Source organism: Grus americana, chromosome 2 (assembly GCF_028858705.1).
Source record: "Grus americana isolate bGruAme1 chromosome 2, bGruAme1.mat, whole genome shotgun sequence".
NCBI lineage: Eukaryota > Metazoa > Chordata > Aves > Gruiformes > Gruidae > Grus > Grus americana.
Genome location: NC_072853.1, coordinates 121,000,119 through 121,012,351, shown reverse-complemented (window position 1 = coordinate 121,012,351; position 12,233 = coordinate 121,000,119). Strand labels below are relative to the sequence as shown.

The 12,233-nt window shown below is 38.1% G+C and overlaps 1 protein-coding gene across 3 annotated transcripts in view; it reads right to left on the bottom strand.

Annotated features, from left to right (window-relative positions):
- The window catches only part of LARS2 (leucyl-tRNA synthetase 2, mitochondrial), an 89,537-nt gene that overhangs the window by 28,785 nt on the left and 48,519 nt on the right, over positions 1 to 12,233 (bottom strand). For all 3 annotated transcript variants that reach the window (XM_054818540.1, XM_054818541.1, XM_054818542.1), the window contains exons 11-14: positions 9,968 to 10,083; positions 8,708 to 8,991; positions 5,361 to 5,459; positions 3,022 to 3,159 (exon numbers count right to left, since the gene is read on the bottom strand). In XM_054818540.1, the coding sequence (XP_054674515.1) occupies positions 3,022 to 3,159; positions 5,361 to 5,459; positions 8,708 to 8,991; positions 9,968 to 10,083 (637 nt within the window). The remainder of the gene's footprint in view (positions 1 to 3,021; positions 3,160 to 5,360; positions 5,460 to 8,707; positions 8,992 to 9,967; positions 10,084 to 12,233) is intronic.

Sequence of the window (12,233 nt, the reverse complement as noted above, 5' to 3'; positions counted from 1 at the left end):
ATTCCCTCCTTAGCCTTCTCTTCTCCATGGTGAACACGCACAACTCCCTTAGCCTCTCCTTGTATGCCATATGCTCCACAGCCCCTGACTATCTTAGTGCCCCTCCACTAGATCCTCTTCAGTTTAATAATGTCCCTCACACTTTGCAGGCCTCAAAACTGGACACAATATTCCACATGTGCCTTCATGAGTGATCAGTGGAGATAAGCTAAGCTGGACATGCTTTTGCTAATTTGCTAATGCTTTTTGCAGCACCGTATACTCTTAACGCCTACTGCTGACTCATGTCTAACTTGGTGGTCATCAGGACCCCTAAAGCCCTTCTTTGTTGTAATCCTCATCACATAGTTGGCACAGCCCCAGCTGTTTCTGTGGGTAATCTGCTCCATGTACCTGAGATTCCTGTCAGCACTTCAGACTTGCTCCTTCAATTCCAAGTCCTCCGCATAGCAGTCCTGCCATCCAGCGTATCAATGGCTTCCCCCAGCATGTGGTGATCAATGAACTTGCTGAGGGTGCACTTTGTTGAACTGCCCAGGTCGTTTATGAAGATGTTAAATACAGTTGGCCTCAGCAGTGACCCCTGAGGAACACCACTTGCAAACAGCTGCCAGTCAGACTTCGAACATTGACCCTTTGAGCCTGGTGGTCCAGACAGTTTTTCCATCCATACCGTAGCCCACCCATTCAGTTTGTATCTCCCCAGTCAAACTAAAAGGACAACATGTGAGAACTTAAGAGCCTTGCTAAAGTCATGGTAAAAGACATGCACAGCTCTTCTCCTCATCCACAGAGGAAATTGTCTCACCATAGAAGGAAGGCAGATTAAGTTGGACATAATTTCCCATGGATTGGTAAATCCATGATGGCTACTCCCAGTCACCTTGTCTTTCATGCGCCTGAAAATTACTTTCAGGATGATTTACTTTAAAATATTCTTGGGGACGAATGTGAGGCTGACCTGCCTATAAGTACTTTGGATCGTCCTTCTTGCCTGCTCCTGAAGATGAGTTTTGCATCTGCCTTTCTCCAGTCAACAGGTACATTTCCTGATCACCATGACCTTTCTAAAAAAAAAAAAAAAGCAACCTTACAATGGTAAAGGTCAGCTCCATCAGCACCCTTAGATACATCCCATTTGGTCCCCTGGACTTGTACGTGTCTGGTTTAGAGTAGGGTTGAATTAGGGATCACTTCACTGGGTAGTACCTCTCTCCACCAAACTCTCCTACTAAGCACAGACTTTGACAGCAAAGGCAAGATTGGTTTTTGTTACTAGGTTCTTTGTCTGATTTTGTTTCAGGCCAACATTTTCCTTGTCAATGTATCTGCAGAAGCCCTTCTTACTGCCTTCACATTCTTCACCAATTTCAATTCTAGATGAGCTTTGGCCTTTCCTAATTCCACCCTGCCTACTGAGCTAATGCTTCCACATTCTTCCAGGGATAGCCCATCCTCACTTCCACTTTCCATGCACTACTTCTGGTGCTCGAGCTCATTCATAAGGCCCTTTTTCAGCCAAGCTGTCCTCTTTCCATGCCTCCTCATTTTCTTGCACACCAGAGTGGACCGCTTACTTTGCAAGCAAACCTCCCCTTACAGTTGTTGCCAGTTTACATAGACAATACTTCAGCCATCATAGTTAGTGTTGTTTCAGGAGGTGGAAGAATTTGACTAACAAAAGAACATTTTGTTGCTGTGTGTTACAGCTCCACTAGATGGCTGTTAGATTAGGATCATAAAGTCTTTTGTAGAACTGATAAGCCTGAAATTGCTTGGAAGGAAAAGCTCTGCTTAAAAGAATAGTGTCTATGACAGAAAGGATTTGCTTTGAGAGGCCCACTCCCTCAGAGAAGGAAGAGCCTTCCTGCTGCAGCTGTGCAAGCTGGAAACAACAGGGTGAAGAACACACAAATCATCCACACCCAAATTCTCAAATACAGCTTTCACTGCAAACTATTTTGCAGGCAAGAATGAGTGATGAAAATGCACTGCCTGTTTTCATCAAATGATTATGAAATAACTCAGGGAAATATTCTGCTGGCTCTACTAACTATTCCATCTTTTTCTGGTGCACAGCTACTTAAGTTCTAGTTTTGTAGCAAAACTGCTGCATTCAAGAGAGTTCACTGCCATGTATATGTAAGGCTCCTCTTTTACGTCAAGTTTTTAGAGTGGATACTGGCAAAGAATGAATGCATATGAGTTGCCAGCTGAGAAATTACTGAGCAGTTTGTTCTCGTGAGATCACTCATTTTGACTCAATCTATTCAAACATCTCTGCTAATGGGAGAACTGGACAGAGCATGGGGCAGTGTTTCACTATTCTGACACCAGTATCCTCCCTGTTGAGGCAGGAGTAAAAAAGGGGCAGAATTTCAGTGGAAATGGGGGCATCAAGCTGGGAACTTGAGAGGACAAGAAACAGAACATCAGATGACTCACCTTCCTGCCTCAAACTTTACCTCTAACCAAAACAGAGGATAATGAAGAGGCTACAGCAGCATCAGCACCAAGAGTAGTTAAAAGTAATTACGTAACAGTCATTAAATAAAAAATAAATTGACAGCAGATGCATATACTGCTTTTGCTTATCAGGAACTGTTTTGCACTGTTCAGCTCCAACACTGCAGTGAATTATAGAAGTGCTTGATTTTCTACGTATGCATGGTTCCACTGAAAATGATGGTATTACTGTGCATGAAGTTACCTAATTTGAAATAATAGCACCACTCAGAATGCCTGAAGTTACTAGTTTATGCAAGCTTTTGCAGGCTGAAAATCTACAGCAACATTTTATCACTTGCTCTGGGCCAGTTAATACTCAACATGCAATAAAAATGCTATGTATGTATGAATACAGAAAATGCAACTGTAAGAAACCAAGTAGTTAGCCAACACTGACAAGCAGGAAAATTTAGGCTTATTCAACGTAATGTTCTGCATCGTAACAATGTCCACTAACACTCTTGCTTTTCAAATGAAATATGAAAGATTTTAATAGAAATATATAAGGCTTACTTGTGTTTTGTCATCTTTAGGTCATGGCAAAAATGGCTGAAAAACCTTGCATAGAATAAGTGCATAACTGCATGCTCCTTTCCTCCGATGTACAAATCCACAGGCATCCAGTAATCTGCTAAGTCACTATTAAAGGGCCTGAAAAAACACAATTATAGAAAAAATACAGTTTGGAAAAGAAAGATCAGCTCTACTAAAGTAGCTCATCATATTCAACATCAGTATTTACTGAGAGTTATACATGTGTAATAAAACTTTTATTTTGCTATCGATCTATTTAATTTTTAAGAAGTGATAGGCTTATTAAATTATAGAGAAAATTTTAATTGCCTCTGAAAAGCAGATCCACAAAAATAATATTTTCATATATTTTAGAGATGCAACTAAGATTTCACATACGTTACCTGAGAAAGTGATGAAAAGATTTGCTTTCTCTACAAATGATTTTTTCATAAATACCCTGTGGCTAGCCTTTACATTTTTTAGTATTTATCAAGTTTTAGATACAAATACATTACAGTGAAAGACAAAAGATACGTCCACTCAAAAACCTTTGATTTTTTTTTTAATTGGAGATTTCCATTGTTGCCATTAGGGGGCAATGAAGCAGTTTACTATAAGGTTGCAAAACATTTTGAAGAGTCAGAAGGGTCATTGTACTCCAACTGTATAATGCTCTATGAATTTACAGTAAATTTGTTATTTCAAACATAGTTACTATGTCGTTGGAGGTCACCTGCATAGTTTCCTAGCATTGTTTACTGCTTCATTAAATATTGTTATGTCTCCTGTAATGGGCTCCTGCCTTCAAAATAGCATTTGTACGTATGTTGTTCTTCAATATACGCTTTAAGGCCCTGTTCTAACAAATTTACTTGTTTTGTCCGCTCATTTGATTATTCCATCTGTAATTTTTGTAATAGCAACACTGTTTCTTCACAGATGAGCCCAGAAGCAAATTGTGGATCTGGGATTCATGTCTTTAGTGGAACAAATCAAAACTAACTTTTTGACAGGGTTCCAAAATCAATAGAGTAATTCTCCCAAATTCTAGACCTGTAAAATATGACTTATGGAAATAAAGGGTTTACCTATACACAGCTTAGCTAAAAAAAAAAACAACAAGCAATAAACAGATCAAATGGAGGTAGCCATCTAGTGCGGAAGTCCATAAAAATGTTATTTTTATGTATTAAACTGTCACTGGAGAGGAAACAGTCTGCAAATCTTAATAATATTAATAATAAATTCACAGCATCACTAGAAAATAATTAAAATTTATGTGAAATGAAAGTGTTCACAGGAGGTATTTCTTTAGTTTAACCAAACTGGTACTGCCAATATTAAAAAAAAAAGAAATTGGTCCAGCTATATTAAATCACTTGGTATGTAGTATGTAGCCAGAAACCACTCTGGACAACAAATAAATAAATCAATCAATCCCCAAACAGCCCTACATGTGGTATCAATATCTAAAAAACGCAACTCTCTCTATTTTCCTCAGACTACGTAGTAGAGCTGTTCCACTAATTCCTCTTTGGAAAAAGCAGTGCTATTAACAGCGCTACTACAGGCAGACTATGAAGCAGAAAAACAGCTAAATAACTACCTCTGTCTTCCCACACTCTCCATGCTGCAGTCAGTAACACAACAGTATGTGAAAAATCTCCTTTCATTAATTATGCATATAGTTGAAGTGCCAACACAGCAGGAGCTTGCTGCGATGCCTCTTCACTTTAGGACTGCGCACAGGGAAGTAGCAAGAGTTACCAGAATTCAAAAGGAGAGAAATGAGGGTGCTGTTCTTGGCAGCTGGATGTTACACCGGACTATTCCTCTTCTTACCGGTGGAAAAGCACTGCCTGTCCACACGCTGAAATAGTGTATTGCCAGGGAGGGTAAGCTCCATGCAACTCCCCACAGTCTCAGTTACAGTCATGATAGGCTGTCATTCTTGATGGCATCCTCCACCAAGGACTATCTTCAGCTCCTCAGCTGAACACTTCCTCTGTGCCCTGCCCCATGATGCCCTTTCACGCAAACTTCAGCCCCTTGCCCTGTGACTCCTGTGCTTACACACTTGTGTCTACACATCCTGCTCTTGTAGATCTCCTGGCATGGGAGCAAACTAATGCCACATTTTTAGAGCAATTCCTAGTTCATGCTGTGCTGCGCTCAGGCCACAGCATGGGCACAAAATCAGGGCAGCACAGGGGTTAACATCACCTTCTACAAAGGCAGATAGAAGCTATAAGCACCAGAGTGTCTGGCCGCTTCCTTCCCTTCTAGTCCGTGAACCGGGCTTGCCCACTCATCGGCCCTGAACCTGCAGCCCTCACCTGTCCGTGTTGCGAGGGTCAGTGTACCTCAGGTAGTACCAAGCGGAATCAACAAATGTATCCATGGTATCGACTTCGCGCCGCGCTGCTTCCTTACACCTGAGCAAGAGAAATGGACAAGAGCTATTTTTAGATAAGTGACAAGCTTGGGAAAAAAAACAAACAACTGTGTACGGTGTGGTCACAAAGACATTTAGATTGAAAACGGAATGGGTCTGTACAGTCTGAAGAGTGACATGTCCAGAAAAAGTCCAACACCAGTAATAGGGCTCACTCTCCTTCCCAAACCAAAGTAAATACAAACCAAAAAGAAGCCTGAACAGCTATAATGCCAAGCAATAGCAGAAGACAGCACCGCAACGGACAGCCCTCTCAATCGTATGTGTGTGGAATTTTTTAGAATTGCCATTTTAAAAGAAATTAAAAAAACCAAAGAAAATCTTAAAGCACAGACAAGTGTACTTTGCAATAAAGTTAATAGGTACTGAATATATATCGCACTCGTTAGGTATTAGCAGACAAATCATCTTATAAACATTCAGCAGAAGGGGCAGGTGGTTGCCTCTGATTGTCAGTACAAAAAGGTCTTTGCAGATTCCATTTATCATCTCTAGAATAAACAAACTTAGTTTAATTTCAGCTTTCACTGAGATGTAGCAAATCTCTTCTGGCCCTTGTAGCACAATTTTAATTTGTGATTACAGCAAATCAGTTTTTGCTTGGAGTTACATTGGCAGCCCTGAGAAACACTTTTAAAATAAATTTTAGAAGCTGAGGTTACTTTATGCTAGTTTCTGCCTGAATATAAATTATTTGTTTGTAGAGACCAATGATCACATTTAATAAACTTTCATTAGTTGTAATTGAACCCTCTTTAAAACTCTTACTGTTAAAACAATGGGATTATTCTAATATAAATAAAATTTTGCAACCTGTGACATACTTGCATGTAAATACCACTGGCTATATATAAGAAATGTATGTAATTTATAAATGTACATAAATGTAAATGTATATATCTGTGTAATAAATATACATAATAAATGTGCACTGGCTATTTAATATTTTCTAGCTGCATATTTAGTCTGTGATCAAGCTTGGTGACTGAGCTGCAACATGTATCTGCCTAACTGCCTGATACTTCAACTTGGCTTGCCGAGGCAAGTTTCAGAGAGTATCACCACTTAACATTTCTCTTTGCTCCATCTCTGCCCCAGGTCCTTCTCTACCAGCAAGTTTTTCTTTCAATAGGAATAATGTAGTGAAGAAAATTTACTTCTAACTTTTTTTTTAAATACAGAATAACCATTTTATTAAATTGTGCATATAAGCAGAGACTTAGCCAATGTAAAATAATACTGTATTATATTGAAACAGAACGGCTTTTCAGTCAAAAGCAAGAACACTTTACAGTCATTGAACCATAATTATATCTGCTTCGTGCCTCTGATGTTGCCTGTACTTTAAACGGACATGGCTCACTAAGACCCAGACGGTATGGGCATCTTTCAAAATTTATACAACAGGCACAATACTGTAATCTCATTAGATGATCTTCAGACAGCTAACACAATTACCTGGACTTGTATAACGATGAATAACTTGAGCATCTCCTCCCATTTATGATTGCTTACATTGTTGTCACTCAAATACTCACAGACTTTTCTATCTTTCCATCTTGCTTTCCTTACTAAGTCTAGATATTAATTGCAACTAATGAAAAAAATACTGTTACTGGAGAGAAGGACTAAAGGAAGGTATCATATAACTTCTCAGAGCAAGGGAAACCAAGGAAGATTGTGCAGACAAAGGCAATAGCTCAAAGGATTTGAAACCGTAACAGACATATGGATGAGCAATACTGAAGATAGCTGTCAAACAGGTGAGAATTAAGAAACCAGAAGAAGGTGAAAATTAAAAAAACATGTTAATTTCAGCAAACTGCCACAATTTAGGCTAAGAAACAATCCTGTACACCTTTATTTCTGACTAAACAAATGCCCTTGATTAACTTGTAAGTAGGGCAGACACAATAACTATCCAGAAACAATAAGGACATCAAAAGTACATTGTTGCTTGGTAAACAACAAAATCATTTTTGAATTAAGGTCAGGAGAAAGTCAGGAGCACAGACAGTGACTTTTAGTCACATCAGGAAATTTTTCAGTTGAAATTAGGAATTACAGACCAAGGCATTTCTGGGGATTTTACTAAACCCATGGATCTTGTTTAGTAAGGCTTTGCTGCAAGAGTCACACTTCAAAATACACTACTATATGTAATTTAAATAGGCATATCTCAGAAGAAATTTTCTATGCAGAAACATGGAAGTAAATGTGTGTTTTACATAAAATACATGTTATCAACAAAGATCAAAATGCACGTCCTCAGAGAACCACAGAACTGCTGTGCGTAAGCTACCTAATTAGAAATGAAAACCATGCTGATATTCTACCCTGCGAACGTTAAAATAAAGTGAGATGTTATGAAACTGCTGCATTATCAATGAGAGCCCTAATGTCATTTCTATGTCTGACTCCCCTGCCCTACTTCCCATTAGGTCAGTCTGTTAGCAGCAGCATTGCATTGCACTGCTGATGAAAAACTTCTCTGGGATAACTCATGTTCTACCAGTTCTTCTGCAGAACCTGCATGCAAACTCCAATTTACAGAATATCTAAGCAGCCCCCAAGATTAGACGACTGACTTTCATGACATCTCTCTCACTACTTAATTTAGGCTGTATTATTTCTTAAACAGCTGGACTACAAACAATAAAGATTACAACAGTGACAAGATGCATATACTTACTATCTCCTTCAATCTGAATTACATGCTGTCATCTCTAATATACAGTGAATGTGATTCTCCATGATAAAGAATTATATAGCTGAGGAAACACTTTGTGTTCATTTTCTTAGCATTAGTCCAACACTAATGTTAGTTACCTTAACAAAAGGAAATAATTCAATAATCATTATAAGCTTTATGTGAACTCTGCTGGTGAAAGATAATGAAAATTCTTGTAGTAAATGAAGTGAGAAATACTGTTAAGAAATGGAGAACGGGGAGAAAATAATTCTTTTTTCCCTTTTTTTTTTCCCCTCCAACTTAAAAACAGTGAGCTTTGCTTCAGCTTGTTTATGAAGAAATAGCAGTGGGTGCCCGTGTTGCAAAAAGGGAGTTTTACAGAGAAAAATACCCTAGGCTGGGTCAGACTAAACATCATTCTGGAGTAGTATCCTGGCTCAGAGCAGGCACTTGTCAACACTTACAGAAAGAGCATAAGAACCAGCCAGGTGAAAAGCGGTCACTCCCAGTCTGCAGTAACGGCAGCATTGGCTTACCTCGGACAGGAACAGTTCACCCATTCTGGAACAGTTTCTAAAGGTGAGGCTCCCTTTCCCGTGAAGGTGGTTACATTGGGCAACACCACAGGTAACTCTTCATAAGGCACGGGGACAGTGCCGCATGTCTGGCAGTGAATGATAGGAATAGGTGTTCCCCAGTACCGCTGTCGAGATATTAACCAGTCTCTTAATTTGTCACTTGTTAGGTCTCCACCTATTCCTTTATTTTTGGCCTGCTGGGTAATAGCTTTTAAAGCCTCCTGCCGAGTCATGCCTGTGATCTGATTAAAAAAAGAGACAGGCAGAATAAGAAAGAAAAATGTATATTTGCTGTCAGTGAAAATGCAAGAACAGACAAAAAAGTCACAAATGCAATTTCTGAGAGTCAAAGTTTATGAGCCTCATATTAATTTTCCCCATCCTGCCGCTTAACATTCTTCTATCCAAGAGACTATTCACATGCCAGTTATTTGATTCATTTAAACCCCCTTAATCAAAGGGTAAAGTTCTTGATGGCCTGGTAGAACAAGGCTGAGAAAGAGACCTGTAGACCCCTTCAGCCTTTATTGCCTGACATTTGCATTTACTGCTGATATTTTAATCAACTGCTGTATGCTGAAACTTCCAGAATATCACCAACACAAGGTTGAGACTGAGGAAATGTGGATGGTGAAACAGCTCACTTTCTCCTGCATTCTTCTGGGTTTTTTCTATTCTTGCTTTCAGATACATCTTGACCACATAGACCCTACCTGTCATGTAACAGAATATGAGCTTTGTGTCTGCTATCAAATGCATTTTTTCCAAGAGCTATAACACCATATATATTTTATATTTAAATATAAAATTTCTATGTCACTTCAGGCAGATATGTTACCAGAAAGGCTTACACCAGATTTCAATGAATATGTGGAAAAAGGACTAACATATTAATATTTAGCTTAAAAATGTATTGAGATGATGAAATAAGAATCAACTTTTAACATAGGATCAATTATTCAGTTTCCATTACAAAGCTCAGACCAATGCTGTAGCTTCTTCTCCTGCACAAAAGGAAAAAAAAATAATTTTATTGCTACAGAAGAGCCAACATATTTCATCATTAAATTATTCTTAGAAATTTGGTAGCACAAGCCTGGCTTGATTCTTAAAAAAAAAAAGCCTATAAACACATAAATTATTTGACACTCTTGAGAAAACAGATTTAGTTTGCATTGTTATTGTAAGTTGGAAAGAACTCCATACTTGTATACCCACCTCCCCGGAATTAATTACTTTCTCCAAACCATCTGGCAATGTTTCAGTGACTTCAGTGAAAGAAATGCCCAGATTCTTAGCTACTGCAGCGTCTTCTGCACTTGTACTAGGTATTCCTGGGGCAGAGGAAAGTAAAAAAAAAAAAAAAAAAAAAAAAATTAGTTCTGGGGTTAACTAACACAGATATCAATCATCAGTTTGAGGATAAAACATTTTATTTCTATGACAATCTCTTTATAATGGCTTATGTTTGCCCAAAGGCGTTTAAAAAATCTAAGAAGAATAAAAATGTTTTAATGTTCTTTAAGCAGTGAAATTCAAGCAACACTAATTACAAACACATTTTCTCACTTTCTTTGTAAGCCAAGTATTAATCAATGTCTCATCACAGAAAAGGCTGAAAATTAGATGGTTCAGAAAAAGCCTAAAAGTAAAGCTACAAAATTTGGATAAATAATAAATGTTTCAATACAATTATATTGTATAATATATTTAGATAATACAAATTTAAATTCTATTTGCTAATATGAGAAACAAATACTAGACAAACAGCCTAAATAGTCCTCTTGATTCAATAGTAAATTTAATCTCATTCTAATTTCATAGTTTATTAAAATGTACCACAACACAACAGTCTCTAACATTACTATCCCTTCAACTTATTATGAAAGACATGATTTGTTTATAATCTCGGGAAAGCATTTCAAATAACATCAATTTTCTATTTGGAATATAACTCCTGAGAGCACTTCCTACTGCTGTTCAAGTCAGTTATAGAAGTCACAGTATTTAAGGCCCCTGATGCTATCTTCCCCTTGGCATCTTATTATTTGGGTCAGTCATACATCTTGAATACAAGTTCCTCTGCTAAAACATGTAGACTTCTTTTTATTATAGCAATTTATTGGCACCATAGAATGAGACATAATCTTTAAATATTTCTTACTCATATTAATAGATGATGACATCTTCCCTCTGATTTTGCTGCATGTATTTTGAAAGATATTTTGTTCTACTTTGGAGGACTACCTTTCAGGGTGAGTTACGAAATTCCTTAACTTTATTATCATATGTATTCTGAAATAACATTGAGATACTAACAGATTTATTATTTCCACAAGGAGATACATCTTCCTGCATATTTTTTCCCTTTCGGTGGTTATTTATTTAAGATTTTGAACAATCTTGCACAATTGCTGTCATCTTTAAAAGGCAAAGAAACTTATTTCAACAAGCCAGTGCCAACATTAGGTTGGTGACAACTACAGACAAAAACTCTCAAAATATTGCTGAGCACATTAGAATTATTAACATACAAACTACTTCATTCAAAACCAGTTTTAACAATCGTCTTCATTCAGGCAATGAAATGCCTGCTATACATTAACTCTGTCAATATATGGAAGTTTGGAAACAGGTAACTACAGAAAACCAAGCAAAACTGCCCTGTGAGAACTCCCTAACAAGCAAAATACGGAATCGCTATTTTATCTTTCCAGCAGATGTAGACTCTTGCCATTTCAAGGCCTTATTATAGAATAATGTATGTGTCTTAATTTGTCAGAGAGCCTGGCAGCCTGCAACAGGTGGCTTCACAATATGCTCTACGAATGCAAAAAAAGCGGGCACCACTTTTTAGTCGTCCTTCTTTTGAAAAGATGCTGCTATTAATGTACATTCGCAAAGCTCAACAGCTGGTATCCAGAACTTCCCAGGAAGAGCTGGGCTGTTTCCAACAGACATAAGGCCAAGGTACGTGCCAGTGAGCAAGCTGGAAGTTTTTAAGGAAAAATATGATTAGGTATCCCAATTATTTGGCTTCTTTTACATGAACAGAAGTTCTAGTTGTCAAAAACAGATTAATTCCTAAAGTGTAAGATGTGGGCATGTTGTAAGTAAGGTATAGAGCCTGAGTGAATAATTTCTATCATCAGCCTTGTGAGGGTCATCCAAGACATTTTTGCAGTGTCAGCTGATTTTAATCAGTCCGGTTGCGCAGGAACAGCCAATATTGGCGGTGGTGCAGAGAAGACAGGAGTAGCTCCAGGGCAGGAAAGAAGATTCAACAACAGGGAGGCAGCAAAAGGGACTTAAGGGATAAGGATGTAGTGGAAAGGGGGAAGAAAAGATAAAGAACTATTTCCTAAAAGGACTGCCACAGAACATTGCCTACTCATTGCCGCTGATATGAGACCACAGCAAAACACAACAGTAAACAAAAAGCTTGGTGGGTGCTACTTTGCAGATTAAAATGGACACCATTTTT